Source organism: Anser anser (assembly GCF_964211835.1).
Source record: "Anser anser genome assembly, chromosome: 1".
Lineage (NCBI taxonomy): Eukaryota > Metazoa > Chordata > Aves > Anseriformes > Anatidae > Anser > Anser anser.
This window is the reverse complement of record NC_139720.1, coordinates 128,578,891-128,599,372: the sequence shown is the minus strand read 5'-3', so window position 1 is coordinate 128,599,372 and position 20,482 is coordinate 128,578,891. Positions and strand designations below refer to the sequence as shown.

The 20,482-nt window shown below is 35.4% G+C and overlaps 1 protein-coding gene across 7 annotated transcripts in view; it reads right to left on the bottom strand.

Moving 5' to 3' along the window:
- The window catches only part of ADGRG2 (adhesion G protein-coupled receptor G2), a 62,575-nt gene that overhangs the window by 6,037 nt on the left and 36,056 nt on the right, over nucleotides 1-20,482 (bottom strand). For all 7 annotated transcript variants that reach the window (XM_083850544.1, XM_083850538.1, XM_083850539.1 and 4 more), the window contains 20 exons: nucleotides 20,347-20,394; nucleotides 19,633-19,700; nucleotides 18,063-18,136; nucleotides 16,896-16,935; nucleotides 16,729-16,763; nucleotides 15,254-15,336; nucleotides 14,514-14,574; nucleotides 13,268-14,010; nucleotides 12,266-12,464; nucleotides 11,769-11,925; nucleotides 8,854-9,003; nucleotides 8,508-8,630; nucleotides 8,015-8,060; nucleotides 7,802-7,905; nucleotides 7,185-7,309; nucleotides 6,040-6,308; nucleotides 5,099-5,198; nucleotides 4,517-4,791; nucleotides 1,311-1,412; nucleotides 477-629 (listed from right to left, as the gene is read on the bottom strand). In XM_083850544.1, coding sequence (XP_083706670.1) covers nucleotides 477-629; nucleotides 1,311-1,412; nucleotides 4,517-4,791; nucleotides 5,099-5,198; nucleotides 6,040-6,308; nucleotides 7,185-7,309; nucleotides 7,802-7,905; nucleotides 8,015-8,060; nucleotides 8,508-8,630; nucleotides 8,854-9,003; nucleotides 11,769-11,925; nucleotides 12,266-12,464; nucleotides 13,268-14,010; nucleotides 14,514-14,574; nucleotides 15,254-15,336; nucleotides 16,729-16,763; nucleotides 16,896-16,935; nucleotides 18,063-18,136; nucleotides 19,633-19,700; nucleotides 20,347-20,394 — 2,955 coding nt within the window. The remainder of the gene's footprint in view (nucleotides 1-476; nucleotides 630-1,310; nucleotides 1,413-4,516; nucleotides 4,792-5,098; nucleotides 5,199-6,039; nucleotides 6,309-7,184; nucleotides 7,310-7,801; nucleotides 7,906-8,014; nucleotides 8,061-8,507; nucleotides 8,631-8,853; nucleotides 9,004-11,768; nucleotides 11,926-12,265; nucleotides 12,465-13,267; nucleotides 14,011-14,513; nucleotides 14,575-15,253; nucleotides 15,337-16,728; nucleotides 16,764-16,895; nucleotides 16,936-18,062; nucleotides 18,137-19,632; nucleotides 19,701-20,346; nucleotides 20,395-20,482) is intronic.

The following is a 20,482-nucleotide window of genomic DNA, read 5'->3' as shown; positions in this document are numbered from 1 at the left end:
CTCCTCCTCTCATAAGCAGCTTCCATGTGAGTGTTCCATTAATGTTAGCAGGAGTTCTTCATATTATCTCCTACATCCTTTCTTTCATACTGTCAAAACATCTTCATGGGGTACCCTACATTTCTTTCTTCTTCAGTTTATGTTTATTTTTATAAGTTTTAAAATATGAACTGTTTTTAAACATTCTTTAAGCTTATTTTCGTATCTTCAAGTGACAAGTAAGGTGTTAACAGCAGCTTTGGGTAAATAATAGCTTTGTAAGGAATATTACCTACCGTTTCATACATAAATCAGTAGTTCCTACTGAGTAGGATAAATTGGTATTGTAAAACTTTGTGTACAATCCCCTAAAATAGATGTGTGGTATTATTTGTGAGGACATCGGGAAATATTCTGACCCTGTATTTATAAATAATAATTGGTCAGCAATTCATTTTAAGTCAGTATGAAAGAGCATAGCACTGTATGATACATACCATTTCCATTTGCGTGCACTGAATAATCATTATTCATTAGCAATGTTGTAGAATTAGTGGAGTTACTGTTTGATTGTAAGGAATTGGAAGAACTGGATACACCTTGATTTACAGTCTGCTTCTTCAAACCATTAGTAGCAGTTCTACTCCAGTCTACAACAGATACATGTTACAGAAAATTGTGCAACTCAGACAAGCAAAACATATAGTTAATAATGCAACTAAATTAACATAAAAAACAAGGCTTTACCCACTCTCCTCACAGTATTCTAAACAGATTAATATTCTCCAACAAATATCATGTTTCTTGATGTTTACAATTTTTGTATGTAGTTCCTTTTTCCTCTTTGGCCCTTTTTAATACAAGACAACTGTCTTAGTTTTATGACTGCAGACAGATCAGAATTTTCCAGCAACTAAAGTACAGTTGATCATCTAAGTTGAAGCGTATAAACAGTATATATATAGCTTTATGAGAAGTCAACCACTGAATAACAAATAACATAAACCTATTTCTAGATTTTTTGGTTTAAAGTATGTTTCACCTTGCTTTTGTTGAAGTAATTAACAAAACTACACTTGATATAGAAGCTAGAACCAATCTTACAGGTTCTTAATGATGATCAAATCTTCTGCAAAGACATGCCCATACACTGCAATGGAAGAGATCAACTGCAGTTAACACCTTAACGTGACAGCATGCAAGAACTGCATCAATTGCCACCTTTAAAGAGCATAATTTCAGAGGTTTTAGCATATTACAAAATACTAGGAACTTAACACTGAGTATAAGTATTAAGAAGTAAAAATAAAAAAAAAAGTTTCCATATTTACCAGAGTTTTCAGCCAGCCTGAATTTCCCACAACAAAGGTATCTTCTCCACTGTTTACGGACATTTTCCTTTGTTACACAATAGAAGATAAAAATGAAGAATCCTGCAAAGCAATGATTGACTTTTACTACTTCTTAATAAACAATGTTTTGTTTTTCCTTCATTTGTTTTTAATTTCTAATCAAAAGGGATGACACCTTTCTTTGGTGAAAAAGTTGAGATCTCTGAATGCTGGAGAATACTTTTCCATTGAACGTAGATGAAAGGAATCATACACACAAATGCATGAAGAACAAACATAACCAAATCCACAAAGTTCAAGAAGTTTCTACTTTCAAATAGGAAGGGAAAAATTCTGTGGATTCTGAAATTTACTTAGCACTTTTGGAAAAGAATTCAAAGCAATGTCAATTCAAAGCAATGTATCAGGGCACAATACAACATTGTCCGGCTACACAGCTCTCAACAAATGTCATGACATTGCCACAGCTTTTATTAGCAGATGACCTGTTACCACCAACTGTAATAGAACCAGTAGTGAAAAAAAAAGTTTTTAATTCTTGTATTCCTAGCTCCTGAAGCACCATTATTGAACTTTCCACAGATTCAAGGAGCAATTAATTGGACACAAAATCATAGCTATGTCATTTAGAGCATCATACAAAGAAAATAACTCATATCTAAAATATTAACAAATGGTGCCCCCTTTACCACAACTTTAAAACCTAACATTTTCTAGAAGGGATAGGGCTCATCCCTTGCCAGCTTTGCCATACAGACATTACCTGCTTCACATTCACTTCTACTGACACACAATGGTATGTAACTCTTCCTGCTTATAAAAGCCCGCCCTCCTACTTTAAGGAAAAGTGGCACTTGGTCTTTGCAGTTTTCCAGCTGCAATGTGTCCTCGAGAACATCAGTGATAGGTTTATAATGAATGGAAAAGAACAAGAAGGAAAACTAAATGTTCAGGCTGGCACAGACTCACAAGTATGTTACGTTCACTCTACTTTTAAGGTCAGTTAAACACGTAAATTCCTACTAGGAGAGATTACTTACATCTTTGGTAGCTTAAATAACTTCTTAACTTTGGCTTTCAGGATGAATATTTGAATGTAACTACATGTTGCTCTACTCATGGTTCTAATATCACTTTCAAATTCAGTTTTGAAGCACTGGCATAAGCTTAAAGTCAACACAATTTATGCATCCTATATTACTTTTAATTTCAGGATTTGTCCAGCATCTAAGTTAAAGCTGAGCAGAAGTGGAACTTAGCCTCACATAACAGAGTTCTTTTACCACACAGAATCTACAGTCCTGAGTTGGTTTTACACAGTTCTATGTGAGACCTGTGAGCATAAGGGTTCCTCCCCCCTGTTAACCAAATAATAAGGTACTCAAAAATCAAGAAACTGATGGGAGCAGCCATAAAGGCAACCTGACCATGAGGAAAATACTGACAGAAAATGTCTGCTAAAATATTGACAGGTCTGCCAGCCTGAGAACTACTAGCTTGAGAACTAGACCTGTGAACCAGAAGCATCCTTGAGAAGCGCAGCTGACCTCTTTGAAGGGCAGTTGAGTACCTAAGAACCAGAGACATCCTGGAGATGTTAATAATAACAGCAAAACCAAGGAACAGTAACCGCAAATTATCTGGAAAGGGTGAAAAATGCTCTGGAACGAAAGTAAAACACTCTGAGAAGGTTGGAATCAGTAACTGCTACTGGCTGTTTTAGTCAAAAGAAGTCAAGTAGTCTGGGAAAAGTAAAATTGTGTCTGGAAGAATAGAAACTGAATGATCAGCATCATCTATTGGCTGCTCTAACCGGTGGTGTCCTACACTGTCTTATGTCTCTGTGATATAAAAATGACTTGTTTTCCATGCAAAATGGAATTTCTCTCTCCGAGAACTTCCTGTGCACAGACTTTTCCTACAAGATTTACTCGCTGGGGACACCTGGCTGACTCCAAACTCCATGATGATGATCATCTTCAAAGTGAAACTCTGTCTGTTGTCACTTCTGGGATCAGTCCTGCTTCTGGGATCAGTTAGATGAGCACTCGGTACAGGTAATGTTTTGAATATATATGTGTATACATACGTATGCATGTGTATATGGAACTAATTGTGAGCATATTCACTACTTTACTAGTGCTAAGTTTGTAGTAACCTGTAGTAACCTCTCTTTTGATACACTTGCTGCTGCTATTGATTGCAGCTATATATATATATATACTGCTTTTTTGTAATAGCTTGATATATACTTAATTAATCATAGCTACACTTGCTATTACACTTGCTAGAGGTGATTTATGTTAATCTGTATTAAAGTAAACAAATGTATGAAATAAAGCCTTTGTGTCCTTGTGTACTGTGGAAGCCTGCAAATCCACTGTCATGATCTCTATGCACCCAAAGGCCGGGGAACCATTTAAGCTGTGTCCCATACTAAATAGGGGAGTGGTATATACACTGAATTGCAATTTTAATTGCTTAAGCCTCTCTGGAAAATTATTCAGCTAGTCACCTAAAATGCCATTTAAGCAGAAGTTTGTATTCAAAGTGCAACAGGACAACTCAGGTACATCCAGATAACTGTAGGCAACTACGGTACCTCATGTTTATATGAAAGCTTTTGAAGCTTCTGAAATCTGCTTTTGGATATATCCAGTAGCATCCTGGCCTCTGCAAAGCTGCATGCCTTCTACGTACTAAAGGCTATGCTCAGGAGTTGGACCACTAACTTTACATGTTGCAGCCTTGCCTGTCTCAATGGCCCTTTGGTGAATGTCACCCCTCACCCCTCTGGCTTAGAGGTAAGCAGAGAAATAACGCAGTTTTCACTACATTAATTGCATTATTATGTGAGCACTTACAGTAACTGAGTATTTACAAGTAATCTATTGACTAGAGAAAGACAGTCACTTCCACTGGTGTCTGGTTTGCCTACATTTAAATTCTAATATTTATAGGTATAAATATATTATACATATAATTAGTAGATAGCTTTTCTGCACCTTATGGTAACATAACAGTAACATAAGATTAGAGTAAAGCAGTATCATATCAAATTTAAGTAACATCTTAAAGAATGTATCAAAATTACATTTTTGTTGCTAAATCAAGAAAGTGCCATTTTCATATGTTTTGTTCATTATAGCATAGGCAGCAGGCTGACACACAAAACATGAACTTACCTTGCAATGTGTTAAAAATGGTAAAGAGGTAAGTAAACACATCATTTACTGTGAAGAATGCAAATCCCCAAGTAATTCCCAACAAGAACGTGAGGCCAGCAACACTCCTGAGGTCTTGAATACTTGTTTTTCTTTGAGCACCAAGTTGTTTTTTCTTTTTAATGCGACAGAGCTGAATCAGCACAACAATGAACATGCTGATATTGATCAGGAATATCACACAAAAGTATCCCACAGCAGTAATATAGAAGACAATTCTGTTTTTAATCCAGCAGCTAGAACACAAAAATAAAGTTTGTCAGCTACTATCAGAAAAAGACATTAAGTAAAATAAGTATGAGATAAAGCCATACTTTGTTGTAAATACAAACCATTTTTGTCTCTTCTTTAAAAACTTGTATGTTTTTGCCAAAGGGTAAGAGCGTTCACGTAGGCAGATACCACAAAGCACACAAAATGCTGTAGAGCCATACCATTTCAAAGCTCTCTCATTGCTTCCTTCCCTCCCCCACCTGTACTTTGAAGAAAAGCAATTTGGTAGGACCTTCACCTCCCAAAAAAAAGTGCCTCCTTGCAACTTACAATTCATCAGGTCTTGTTTTTGAAACCTTTCCAGTGGATATAAATCCATAATTATCTGGTGATACCGCCAACACAATGGCAACAACTACTGCTGGTAACCCTAGAAGATTATGAGAAAACACGTAAACGGAAATCTTGACAAAGACAGTACTATGATAATTTGAAATTACTATATTTATCAGTGAAATCTAGATTCTGAAATTTGCCTGTTGAATTATGTTGACTACTAGCTGTCTGAAAAAAAATAATAAAAACTGGGGCATTCAAACGAGCACAACTTGGAAAGAAACCAGAGTTCTCCTCAGCTAACTCCAAATCTTTCTCAATTAGGCAACAAATAATATCACATCAAACTTATTTAAGACATCAAATACGGCATACACAATTTTCTTTCTTACACCTGTTCAAAGAAAACGATCATATTGATTTTAGTGCCTTCACTTGTGTTTACTCAAGTGGCCAGAGACAATAATGAGGTCTAGAATCTCTCTGTCCTTTAACTAGTTATATCTATTTCGACACTTTTTGTTATAAACAGTGCTATTGCAGGAATGTAATGTATATATTTCATGGCATTTATTTTCAAAACAGAACTGATGCCATCTGTCTGGTAAATGGAAATGGAAGTAAGCACATTAAAAATTGGTTCTATTATACTTGCACAAGGAAAATCCATTATCCATTTGCATTGAGGTAGCCTAAGTTTTTCACTTTGCGATCTAAAAAAATCTGCACTTAGGGAGAAGTTCACTATCTCAAATGTGAATATGAATTTGGAATTCATACAATCAGATTTACTGATAATGAATACTTCATCACTGACAGGTCATAGCATTTAATGACTGCTTCATTTGCACTTCTGAACTGTGTCACATTCACTGAAATACTTGGTAAGATGATGCATCTATTTAGCATCCAAAAAAACAAAAATACATACATACCCCAACCAACAATGCAAAATTTAAGAATGTACTTCCGCACATAGGTATTAAAGACTTTCACGAGGGCAAGATACATGTGGAAAGCTTCTAGGCCCATCCAGGTGAAGGAAACCAAGAGGAAATAGTGAAGAAATACAGCAATTGCAATGCATAGGCCTTGTGTATCATACAACGCAATCCATGAGTCAAGGAGGAAAACTAGGTTGAGTAGAAGTAATGCAGCACACAGCTGGATTAAGATTTTGGAGGGGTAGTCTCTCCGGATTTTCCTAAAAGGTAAAATTAGTGAGATGACATCAATAGTCCCTGGATCCCTGGCTTACTTTCTCTCTTGTATTTGTCAGTGCACAAATGTGAAAATGTATTTTTATATTTTCATTCATATATAATGATTCTTATATTGCATTTATACATGGGACAGTGTTTTATAAAACATTTCCAAATTAATGGTCTGTATGCATAAAGTTTGTTATATTAAGATTACATAAATATGAACAACAGCTTGGATTCCTAGGTATCAGTACCATAATTTTTTTACATTGTATGTTGGGCTTCTCCTTTTTGGAGTATTTCCAAAAAACAAAATGTGAGTGTTCTTTAATGCTAGTCTAGATTAGGCTTTCTACTGGGCTTCTAAAACTGTGATAGAGCCAAATAATTCCTTAACGATAGGATAGAGTAAACGGGTGACAAATCATTTCTGGAAGGATTTCCAAAACATACTGTAGAAGATTTAATAGTTAAGCCCCAATCATCTTAAGAAAATGTTCAAAAAAAGAAAAAAACAACAAAGAAAGTTAGTATGCCATAATTGCACTTCATTAGAGAATACAAATGATTTCAAAATGCTATAATTCAGAAATGCTCTCTGTATGGTCTATCAAACACATTCCTTCACTCTTCTTCTATGATAATATACTGTAAAACACTTTAAAGTATTACATCATCACTTCTTACTGCATAAAGCCTCATGATTAATTCACCTCTCTATAAGATTAACCCTTGAGCAAGACTGAATCAACCCCTTCCAAATTTGTACACTATTAACTGAGACAGAATCTATAACTACTGGATAGGACTTTGCAGTGGAGGTTAAAAGCTATCATCACTGAAGAACAATGCAGCTTTGTTGAACAGGTACTTACTCGAAGGCTATGTAGGTCACAAGAGTGATAGAAAGAAAAATTGCAGAGAGGCCACAGCCTATATAGGATATAAAAGTCTGTACCAATTCTTGTGTGGGACTTAAAGGAGTATTTCCATACAAGTTCTAAAATGGAAACAAATAGAAGTTAATGTCAGAGAGCGTGCTTATTAAATAAAAAAACGCATAACAACCAAAAAAAACCTTCCCTCCTGCATTAAAAAATACATTTTTTTAATAAAAAGAACTTGTTAAATGTTAATGAAAAACAGAAATGCCAATCTAATTGAGAAATCCCATCTGATTAAAACACCGTTTTAAATTTGATTTATACTAATTTCCCTTTTCTACAGAAAAAACAACTGCCTAAATATATAAGGTGTGGTATAATAAGCAGTTAAGCGATTTTGACTTCAGTGGAACTCATGGGCCCCAGTTCAACAAGCAGCTTAAGTACATCACTAATTTTATTGCTCTACATACTAACACTGAAGTGAATAGAACCTGATTAGTATTTAATAGATCATATGTGCTCACTGAATCCTCATTTGCTGAATATGACACATGCTTTAACATTTTCTTGAATCAGGGTAAGACTATAATTTTTGAAATACTTACCATCAAAACTGCAAAGCTTGTGAGGTGGTTGCATGAACAGACTGTTTCATTTACTCTACTTTCTTTAACAATGCAACCTTCATACGACCAGCCTCCATGTCCACCTGTTAAAGAAAAGAGCTTTGTTATTCGTTAAAGCATGTCTTTATATTATTAACATGAGTTAGAATACCTAAAACAACAAGATTATCTTGGGTGATATCAAGTACTCACCATTTTTATTAAAGTCCCAAAAAACACATCTAACTGTTGAATTATCCTGTTTGGGAGTTTAAAAAAAAAAAAGAATAAAAAGATGTTTTACTAAACAGTGAGTTAATGATAAATATATATTTACTTTAATTAAATGCAAAATGAATTTAAGTGTCAATGTCATTGCAGTATCTCCCTAGCAACCCCCACTGTCAGGCTTTTATCTAAAAGGTTTATGCTTTGGAGAATAAAACAGAAGCATAGGTAGGAAGGATAAAACTTCATGGATGAGTGATAGAGCAAAATTAAATTACATCAAATCATTAGAGAATAAAAATTAATACCAATGATAAATAAGCAAAGATGAGTGATTCTGAAGGTCTAGTTAGAAATGAATTGTGCACACTATTAAAGCAGAACCAACTGATCTGTATTTTTGGTACAGTATTTCTTCTACAACAACTGCAGTGGAGGCAACAAAACTACACTTTGTCTGCCAAAACATAAATCATACCTGATTAGGTCTGATATTCTGTAAAGTGACGGTAACATTTGCCTTTAAGTTTTTAATTGTGAGGTTAGCAACACTTGATGATATAACATTGCTGATTAAAGATGCGTTCTTCAAGGATGGATCCTGGAATGACAAAAAGTAATCAGATTTTAAAAATAAAAGAAAATGATGCAGAGTACAGCACGCACAAGTTCAGGTATTATGAGGAGTGAGTATCCAAAAAAAATAATTACTTTTTAAATCGGGAAGTTTTAAAATGTGTTTTATGGGAAAAAAGTCTGTATTTGATTTTGCTCTATTCTTGAGTTTAAAACCCTTATGAACAAAGAAAGGATTAAAAAGATACCTGGAACACAGCAGTCTTTTTAAAGAAATTGAATATAATTCTAGAAGCCAAGCCCAGCTCTTCAAGAGGTAAATTTGTCAGCAATGATGAAGGAAGTGTAATTGATCCAAGATTATTTAAGTCTTGAAGTGCATTAATGCCGAGAGAGATCTGAAAAATAAATGCACAGATTATACTTGATTTCTGTCACTAAAGAAAAAAATAAATTATACCTTATTTTCAGTTTAGAATTTTGAAATACGTATCTAAGGACTGCCAGGAACTTATTCCTGTTCTCTCATTCCCCTCATGTGCCAAGGAACAAATAGCATCTGCAGGCCTGAAAATAGCACAACTTATTTCAGCTCTGCCTATCATTGAAAATACTCTGTCTTTACCCATTTTTGTACAGGGGCAGAACATCACTGTGGTGGGTAATATTGATTTGAAAACAATGATAAGCAACAGTCTGGCTAGGTCTATGTAACTGTGTAGGGTGATTAACATTTCACAGCACAGAAACCTGCAAAACAAAGAATTTTTATACCCCATGTGAAAAAAGTATATAATTTGTAGATGATTTACTAAGAAATTTAGGTTTTATACTCATGGTACCTACCTATTTCTACATTAAACATGCCATGACCATTTTTAATTCCTTGGCTAATTTCAACTAAACTTGAAAGAAGAAAGGCAGATAAAACAGATTTTTAAGCTGTGGCTGACAAAAAGAAAAGAATCCTACTGTTCCTTGAGGTAAGCCTTACTTCTCCATTCGTTGTTGGAATTCCTGATTGATCTATCACCATATGTAGAGCTCCAGAATGACCCCAGAAGGTACTGCCTCTTGCCCAACCAGAAGGCCTAGCAAAAGTAGGCCAGAGACAAGGGAGGAGCAAGCAATAGGAAGGAAATGAGAGTATCAGGCAGCAAAGAGTCGTAGTGGACATGGAAGGGTGGTACCATAAAGGGACCATAAAGGTGGTACCATAAAGGGACTACGCCAGCTGACAGAGTTACAAGGTAGGGAGAGAAGACGTCTGGAATCTAAATGAAGAATCAGGATAATGAACGCAAAGGCTGTAGGAAAAGTATAGGAGAACTAAGGGTCCTGAAGTGGGAGAAGCGGGATTTTTGTACCAGTACAGGAGCAAAGAACAAACCCACAGGCAGACTTCACTAGTGCCTCTGCTCAGGGATTATAATTGCAATTAAGATTGAACCTTTTAAAAATGAATCCAGAAAACTCTAAGTTTTTAAGTACAGTGTTAAGCGGAACCTAGGGCTATAAAACCTCAATTCATGTTCATCTGCTAGAAATGGCAAAAATAATCTGGATAAACTACAATTCAGATATCTCAAGAGCTAAATGATCTAGCATGGTAAAGGAATATCTCAACTTTCCCCCAGTTTTCTGTGCTGCATTTATATGACAAAGAGCTTTGTTTACTACAGAAACTATTTTTTTCTTGAAAAAGTCTATTAAGTTAAATTTGTGTTTCTTGTAGCACGTTAGTCATCTTACATAGAAATATCTCAGAGTTCACAGGAGATGTGAAACAGTAGCAGAACTGAAGAGAGAAATTATCTGTGTTTTCAAAGAATGTTTGTAACAGAAACAACAACGTGAGCACTCCTCAGTGACCTACCAATATGGTTTAACTCTTCTGTTTAGACCAGTGGTTTCCAAACTTCTTTTGACCGCACACCCGTTAGTAAAATTTTTTTGAGTATCCACCCCAAAATATATATATATGTTTTTTTTTATACTTTACATACATGTACTACTCCACTAATTTATTATGTGCATTGTAAAACATACACAAAAATAGAAATCAAAAAAGGATGAGATAAAGATTAAATAATAATTATTTATATAAGTTTCATTTATTAATGGTAGAAAAATATTTTCTTCCTGCTCCACAATGGATTCTGTGCACCCCTGCAGCACCCACATCCCACTTTGGAGACCACTGGTTCAGACAGCCACCAATGAAATTCCAAATCAATTCCACAAAAGCATTCCCATTGTTCTGTTTTGAACTCGATGATATTTGTTGATGATTCTCTGTATTTCATTGCCAGTGCCATCAGATTTCCAGAAGATCATTACTTAGCAATTATCTGTTTTTCAGCACTACCACCTCCAAGAGTCATCTTAGACTCATGCACTACATATTGCTAGGAAAACAGAAAACAACTCAAATGTTACAATTTCGTATAATTTTCAGTTTTTCAGTATCACAGAACAGTTCCAGTACTACTAATGGTTCATGCTAGCTTAATCTGTCTCCTTCTCCAAGAGGACAGAGTGTGCCAGGATCTGTCCAGAACTTTCCATCTCTTCTCACTTAAGCCTCCATGAACTGGTGGTATTGTCCAAATTAGAATTTCCTCAACCAGGAGGGAAGGTTTTGAGTGAGACAAACTGGATCCAAACTTTCTAAGCACTTTTTTCTTGGCAAGACCAACTAATCATGAGTGACAAATATAAGAATGTTATTATACAAGCAACATAATAGTTCTTTCCTGGCACCTGCAGTTTCCTGCAATTAATTTCCTTCTAACATATGAAGCCATCTGGCAACACTCCTTGACAAATTTCAGCACTGTCAGGGTGGGTAATTAAGTGACTCATGATTCAGGGTTCTTGAGGCAAAATTATTCAGCCAAGCAGTCTATCCATTGTGGTGTTCTGGCTGTACCCTGTAAAAGCTTATTAGTTGAATGCCAGTTTCTGCTGTGTCCCTTATTTACTCCATAACAGAAAACAAAAGGAAAAACTCTGGAAGGCTTCAAAAAGCAAAGTCTTTTTCTCTGAAAATAACATGAACAAAAGATCCTGAAAAAATATGTTTTAAATATAAACATTAAAACAAATATTTTAAACATTAACATTTAAAAATTCATAAAATTTAGAATTATCAGTGTTCTACCTGGAGATTGGATGAGTCCTGGACAGCAAAAGACATTTGGTTGGAGCGGATGCTATTGGTTTTGACAACTGCCAGAGCCAAGGATGGGGAGGAAAAATCAGCAGATGTTGTTGAAAAGTTCAGTTTTAAGCCCATATAATCCACCAGTTTTATAATTCTGTTAAGGAAAAGAGATATTCAGTACTACCAAGCACATACCCTTAAAGTTCTCAGGCAAGCTGTGGCTGTGGAGCAGCAATCCATCCAAGCACAGTAAAAAGTATGGCTTACTCTGCTCACTTACTGTGGTTTCAACACAAAAAGATACACTGTTTTCCATGGCATTATATTACAGTAGAGCGAGTAACACTATACTACTACTCCCTTTCCATATAAGTACACTAAAGAACAAGTAACATTCTTTTGGATTATGATTCTGAAAAAATGAAACTTGCTAAAGGTGATTTACCAAGACAGTCAATACAACATACCTTTAATCTATTGCCAGAATGACCTACCTGTTAGAAATTTGGGATGATAATGGTTGAGAAGCAGTCAGGACTTTGCTAACCTCACTAACCATCCTTTCTACGTAATTTGGCTCTACTTTTCCAGCTGCTAGATCACCTTCTATTTTGGACACGATTTGCTCAGGTGTGGTGATATTGACGGCGGTATATATGGAAGTTGTGTACGTAGTAGCTGACAGTATCTTTCCTGTGACAAAAGAAGAGTTGTGAATTTATAAGTATTGTGCTCAACAAATCAAGTAAGCCCTGAGAACCAGAAAAATTACGCAGTTCTCTTGAATGAAAAACCTTACCACAAGTGTAAGGTTTATCAGCATGTTACATGAAAGAGAATGATTTTTTCTCCCTATTAGATACTTTGCAGATAGCAATATTTTAAGTCTTCGGAAAATATAGAGCAAGGTTTCAAAGGGCCACTGTTGACTCCACTTTATTTGATTATAAAGGTCCTCTCATGAGACTATTAGTGATGTTTAATAACTTATTATTTTGGATTTTTTGGCACTGAATGCCTGAAAGTAGAATAAAATCAGGATAAAACCAGCAATTTGAAAAGAAGCTTGTGAAGATGCATAAAATCTTCATAGGAAAATACATAGTCATTAAAAATATTCCTAATCAATTAGAATATTTTAAGGAAAATCAAACTTTGATTTTCAGTATTTTAAATACTGATTTGGCAAAATAAAGTTACCTAACTGTCTCTGTGACTTTATTTTTTTCTACCAAATATACCTGTTGGGAGCTTAGCACACAGTACTTAACTACCACAGTTACCAAAAAATTGTATAGTGAGGTACCACTCGTCATGGCCAGAGGCATCAGAACATGTTCTAAAATGAGTATACAGCTTTTGAAAGTTGTGTCAGACTTGTCACAGTAATTGGAAGGTGATAGCTCAGATACATAACTAAAATCTTGTTAATAAATTTTAAAAGCAAATTCAGTATATGGCATTCAAGTTAAAAATATTTTATCTGTCATATTTACCTGTGCTTCCATTAGGCAGGCTACCATGGCCATCAGCAGTAGAATGAGGATGAGAAGCTGAGACAGAATGTTTGCCAGGACTAACACTAGGGGCCAAAGTTATTGTAAAAGGAGTAAAAGGAAGAGTAGGTGCTGAAGTAATGTTTTTGTCACCAGTAATAGGTTGGGTTGAATCTGTAGCAAGAGGAATTTGTGCAACAGATTTGGTGGTAGTCTCAGTAGGTGGAATTGCTATAGGAGGTCTGGGAGGAAGCTTAGAAGAGGAAACTGCAGTAGGTTTAGTGAGACCTACAGCAGGAGAAATAATTGTGATAGGCTTACTAAGGTATGTAGCATCAGATTTAATTGAGAGAGCAACATTAGCGACAGATTTTGTTGCAGTTGTGGAAGGCAGAGCTGTAGTGATAGATTTATTAGAAGCTATAGAAGGAAAAGTTGGCCCAGTAGATTGAGCAAGGGACTCAGAAGTGGAAAGAGTAGTGGTATCAGTGGTAGAAGATGAAGAAGCTGCAGTAGTAGATGTGGCAGAAGTCTCAGATAGAGGAGATGTGGAGAGAGTTCCCGAAAAAGAAATTTCCGTGAATGGTGGGATCAGTGGTCTAACTGTGGGGCTTTGTTTTACAGAAAGCACAGTGGGGGAAAGAAAAGCATTAGATTTGAAGGAAGAGACTGCAGGCTTTTTAGGGGGAGAAGAAGAATGAAAGAAAGGAACCCATATGGGATGAGGCGGCACTTCTATAGTACTGTAAGAAAAAAAAGCACAGAAATGCATGTTAAATGTAACATTATTTATATTTTAAAGAAAATGAGTTAGAAGAATCTGTATGAATGATATGGACATACTATTAATAGTGCATATTTTGAAATTTATCAGATCAGGTGTTCCATGCTCTACTGACAAATACTAATTCTGTAGCATTTTGAGGGTTCATGCATTCTATTTTGCTGTAGTTGTTAACTAGCAAATCCATAAATACTACCACCCCATTTGTTGTCTGCTTTGGACGTGACCTGATTCAGAACACAGAAGCTACCTGCATCAGGGAGAAAAAAAAAAAAAAGGAAAAAGAAAGAAAGAAAGGGAGTGGTAGGGAGGAAAGGGAAAGGAGCTATACAGGCAGATGTCTGTCAGTTCGTGTTTATGGAGTCCTTCCTAGCTATCCTACAGCACCGTGGAAGTTCACTCTACTTATGTGTTACAAAGATTAAGAAATAAGCATGTCAACCTTTTTGTATTTATACTTACTACATTTTTAATTCTTCAGCAGTCAAGGAACAATACTTCAGTGATGAGCAGCAGCACTGTTCTGAGATGACAAAGAAGCATTAACCTAGTTTGTCCTGAAGCATAAAAATTGCTAATACCATTAAGTAAGGTCTTCAAACAACTGTATGCTTTACTTTTTTTTTTTTTAAACAATAGTGCATCTCGTATAATTGGTTTTGATTTTCTTCTGAAACAACATTTGCAAAACTGATCTTGATATGTCAAAATAAATACCCCCAGATTTTTGCTCAGTGCCCAAGAAGCACAGCTTTCTCTTTTTAGTATGGTAAACAAACTAGAATGCAAAGGTACATGCTTTTAAACAAAGAGACAAATGGCATGAGCCGCCACTCCACACTATCACAATATCACTAAGAAAACTTGACTACATTATAAACTTGTCAATTCAGGCCACCATTTCAGAAATACATTTGTGTTTTCAAGCTATGTTTCAGCTCATCCTTTCAAAATCTGCTCTATTGATGTATGCAGCAATTTTATACAACATATTTTAAACATATACATATCTCCCTCTCCCCACCCAAAAATCAGAAAGGCTGCATTTTTGGTGCATGTATATTGTTCAACAAAAATGTATTTTTATTTAAAATTAAGTAAGACTTCTCTTTTATCTACTTGGAGGTCACCTGTAAAAACATGACATCTATAAAAACATCTGAAAGGGTAACTGTGATGAGACTGTTTAAAGCACAACTTACCAATTTTGCTTACTTCTGCTCTGTCTCTTAAACTGCTTATATTCTCTTTCTTAGCCAGCTTTATTATGAAATTGCAGTGTATACTATAACGAGAAGAAAAAGAAAAAGAAAAAGAGACTCAAGAAACAGATATGCCTTGTCTTTACAATGGATGAAATTAATGACAAATACTAAGTCAGAGAAAGCACTTTTTTCCTAGGCTTTTTCAAACATGAGAATATTTCCGATGTATGTAAAACACTACATCAAGCTAAAAAGAAGAATAATATATCAGTTTGTGGCAGCTTATTTTCTGTTTTCTCTACAGACACTGTTGATTCTTAAATGGGATCCTCCCTAACCAATGCTAGCCTTTAAACAGTTGGTAATTTTGTAAAGGTAATAACAATCTCCATTGTTACTGTAGAGAAACCCCAGAGAGGAACAAGCAAGTGTCCTGGATCGCTATGTTAGTGTATACAAAATCTCCATCACCCTGGGGAAAAATCTAGTGTTCTCTCTCACTTTAGAGGGAGCTTAAATGACTCACTTAAACACAGAACTATGCTTTTTACAATTATGTTCGATGACATGAAACCCTGTCTAAACTAGCAAACACACAGTCAGTATTCTTCATATTCAGCAAACTCAAACACATAGGTGAATGAAAAGACAACATATAAAAGATAACGTGAAACTTCTTTCCAGCTCACAAGAATGAAGAGTACCCTAACTACTGCCAATAGACGACATGAAGGTGTGATCTGACTTTCTGTCCATTATTATTGAGGGGGTTGGGACTTTTGCTTCATCCTAAACCAGGAAGATAAACCCCAAAACTCAAGTATCTGGGGAAATGAAGTTCCAGATTATGTTTTAGAATATAGTGTTTCCATCTGATCTGTTTAAAGCACCATCAGCTTAGCTGTGCATAGCAATTAAGTTGAGAGACATGATCTACATTTCAGGGTTTCCAGGATCACCTGCTGTGGAGCAGCCTTGCCATTCTGATACTCCATGGCTTCCTGACTCTAAACTAGTTTACCTTCTCAGGCTTTCCCTATCCTGAGTATGACTGGTTTCCCAATCTGAAACACCTAAGCAATCACCTCAGAAACACTGCACTGCAGAATTGCATTCAAAAGCTCTGGAGTTTGGTGATCCCGAATCTTACAGCCTTAGTGGCTAAGCTGCTGTCTGACTCTGCTAATGTGATGATGCAGAAGAACTATGGCAGGCAAGACCATGCTTCACCAGACTAATTAAACCAGTTTGTTTAAAAAACAAACAAACAAACAAAAAAATATAAAATAAATCACTAATGCTAGGAGACTAACAGGATCAGATTTCTTTCCTCGTTAGCCTGCATGTATTTCTCCACCCTGTTTCTCAGACTTAACTTCCTTGATAGCTTTTCTCCTGTTACATAGCCATTCATACCACGGACAATATATGAGCTCTTAAATATAAAACTTTAAAAAAAATTAACAACAAACCTCTGGTTTTCTGCAGTGCATTCCATAACAGAGGACTGTAACAACAAGGGAAAAAAGAATAAAATTGTTCTGTCAGGAGAAAGCAGGACTTATACTTAGGTAATGACATTATCAGAAATAAGCCAAAAAAAAGTTTTCTAAACAGTAACAACAATTAGTCATCTTACCTCACTTACTTCTTGCAAGGTTTTGTTGAACTCTGAAATTCTTTAAAATAAAAAGTGACAATCATGGAGGATTTCTAATTATGTTTCTAAAGACAATTATAGCAGTACTATGAAAAGAACAAGCAATTGCCAAGGAAAAAAAAATCCAGTTGATTGCTGATTTTTTAAAACTACACCAGTTCTAATATTTCAAAAACACTTTTCAAAGGATTGAACGTGTCAATAGTTGCCTTTTATTAGTCACTTGACAAACTAAGTTTAAACCTCTGTCATCACATGTTTTAACAACAATCCACTTATTTAAAGCTTACTTAAAAGAGCAAAAGATAAATCTTAATGTTGCCTTTTGGCAAGCAAGCATTAGGAACAGAATTCTAAACTTATACTCAAAGCCACAAAATGAAAATGAGTAAGAGATACATATTTCTTCAAAAACAAGACCTGCTGGCCAACTGTTTGTTTTTGATTTTCAGAGGGAGGTTGGGAATAGCATTAAACACAGACATTCAAACCTCTCTGGAGAGCAGTATGAATATGAAACGTGCTAGAAAGAGAAAGGTAAGCAGACCTATGGCTGGGGACACAACCTAGGCAAAAGCTTTGATGCTTCTGGAAAGAGGAAAGAGCACATCTCAGAAAGATTGTGAAGGAAGAAGTTATACAAAACTAAAAATACAGATATGACTCCATGAATCAATAAAACCTACAGCCATGAAAGTTCACTTAGTAATTTCCTAAGAGACAGACCAAATCCCTGAAACTATGACAGACATTTATCCATGAAGAGCAAAAGCCAAACTGGCATTCTCAACAATCCATAGTTCACATCCTCAAGTATTATTGTCATTATTATTAAGATCATCAGCATATAAACAACAAGGTACTCAGGCCTTGTTAAACCCCAAGGAAACTGAAGGACCTACAATGATATCAGCAAGTGTACCATTTGTTAAAACAAACTCCAGTGGTAACTAGAACAAAACTAAGACTACTCTAACCAATATGAACTTTATGTTTAAGAAAAACAGTTCGCAATTCCTGAAGTTTTTTAATTCTGAAGTGCAGAAATAATGCAAAGTGGAGAGTCTGCTAACCGCATGAAAGGGTTGCTTGCTTCATCTTTTTCAAATACTGCAAAGATTTCAATCCTTATTCAAAATTACTTACCTCAGTTCTTGTAGGGTTGCTGTTGAAATTGGAATTAAGGTTGCAACTTGATTGTTGATGGTTACGTTATTAATCTGTTAGAAACAAAGATTCCACTGCTAAATAAAACAAGTGATTTTTAGCATTAAAAGAAACTTAGGTTTATTTCACACATTTTAACAGTCTGAAATTCCAAAGATAATCAGCATGCTTTCTCATGAATACACTTCAACAGATATTTATGATGACTTTGTTGTCACAACTGAAGGAATTGGCTTATCCAGGATAGACCTAATAACACGATCTGACTTCTGAAAAATATAGGAAACATGATAGTGATTTCACACTGTCTTATGCTGGAAAAATAGGAAACTGGCTCAATCTGCAACAGATATCTTAAGCCAGACATGGAAAAAAACTTTCTAACTGCAATGATAGCACAGCAATGGAACAAACTACACAACTGACATAAATAATAGAATCCTGGGAGTTAGAAGTCAAGAACTGAGGTGAAACACATAATATGAGTGATCTAAATATATCTGATCTAGCCTCAGGGCTGAGGGGTGTACTAAGGTTTTTCTAAAGGTCCTTTACAGACCTGCATTCTTATGCTCTAGTTTCCACCATTACCTGTTATTTTTACATTTCAAGCAGTGAGTATCTTGATGAAAACATCATCCGACATATATGGTACTTTACACCACCATAGAAATATTCTGCTAAAAAGTGAGACAGTTTCAAGAGACATGAAACCTATTTTTTCTAATAGCTGCGAGCATGAAGTTAATACAGCAGGATGGTTTCAGGAGGCATTATTACCGTGGAAATGCAACACAGTGCAGAGGTGGCTCTTGCTTTTGGGATACTCAGGCCTACCCCTGCCCAAAGTCAGTGCTCAGTGTGCTCCTCTGCAGTAGCTCTCTGTGGCGATTTTGCTGACTACCCTCAGGCTTGCAGAAGTCAGTATGAGAAATCTCAGACTGAGCGTAGACAGTGATGGGTAGGAGAAAGGTACAAGGACCACTAACAAGCTAATGTCCTTTTCTCTTCTTGTCTCTTCTTTTCTTCAGTTTTCCATTTACAACTAAATATTCTTATCCTGCTGCACAGAATGATGCCCTGTTTAGGAGAGTCTCAACATAGATTATTCTCAGGATGCAATGCAACCTAATTTATGCCCAAACTGCCAGCACTTTGATGCCAGCCTCCTCAAGTGTCTACATTCATCTCCAAAGGAAGATTCTGTATGCCTAAAATTTAGACTCATAATTAGGCAGTTCATACTTCTCTCTGCAGACTTTCCAGGGTTACCTTCCCCTTTTCAGTGGCTATACAGAGAATAATGGCCCTTGCCATAGGAACTTCACTTAATTGGACTTCTAAAATTTAGCCACACAGCAGTTATTTAGGAGAGAGAGAAGATCCATCTCCTGCAAATATTAACTAGCACTGCAAACTGTACTTGAAGTAAAATAAAAGCATAAAAAAAACATAAGAATCATGTTAGGGTATCAGCATTTTAAGTGTAGACAAAGAAACTGATTTCAACCTTCCTTACAACAAAGGTTTTAAAAGAGAGAACACTTACTATTTCTACATTTAATGATGTGTTACTTTCTTCTCTTGCCTGAAGTTTTACCTTGCCCACATAGAACACTAAAACCAAAAGGCAAAAAAAGTTGAAGAAAATCAAAACTTAACATGATGCAACTTTACTTGATGTAAAATAATTTGAGAATTAAAAAAAAAAATCACTGTCTTTTGTTAAAATGCAAGGGAAATAAGAACACTTAAACTAGTTTTTCTGATCATTCACTATTTTTGCAACTGTTTTTCCATCTTTTCAATTACAATTTCCACAAATGAATTAGCCTTATAGTTTCATTGTTTTTCACATACTCATTTTTGCAGGCTATCTCTAAATTCTTCCTAGTTCTTTTTTTTTTTCCTATACAACTCCAAATCCCGTTATGAGCATGAAATGTGAATACATTTTATACACACAGAATTACACTCAACATTGTATACACTAATAGCATACTATTCTCTTCTTTTCTCAGGTCTGTAATTCTATATATTTTGATAAGAAACCAAAGATCAAAAATCTTATAGACTGAACAGTACTTTTAAATTAAAAGGCACATTTTACATCAATTTTTAAAAAGCTACACACAAACTCGCAAATTACCAAGAAAATTTAATAGAGAGCTAGCTTTTATATAGTAACTAAAGGTTGCCTCATTACTCAGAAAATAGCTGAACATGACTTTTATACGAAGAGTGGAAAAAGAAAATCACTGACCTGAAAAATTGCAGACAGATGATGTGTTGCATAAAATGGTTTCTCCTGCTATATTTTTTTGGGAAAAAAAATCTAGTGAGTAAAAGAGTTGAACTTAAACCCAGTACTGGCAAACACACATACTTACAATCATTTC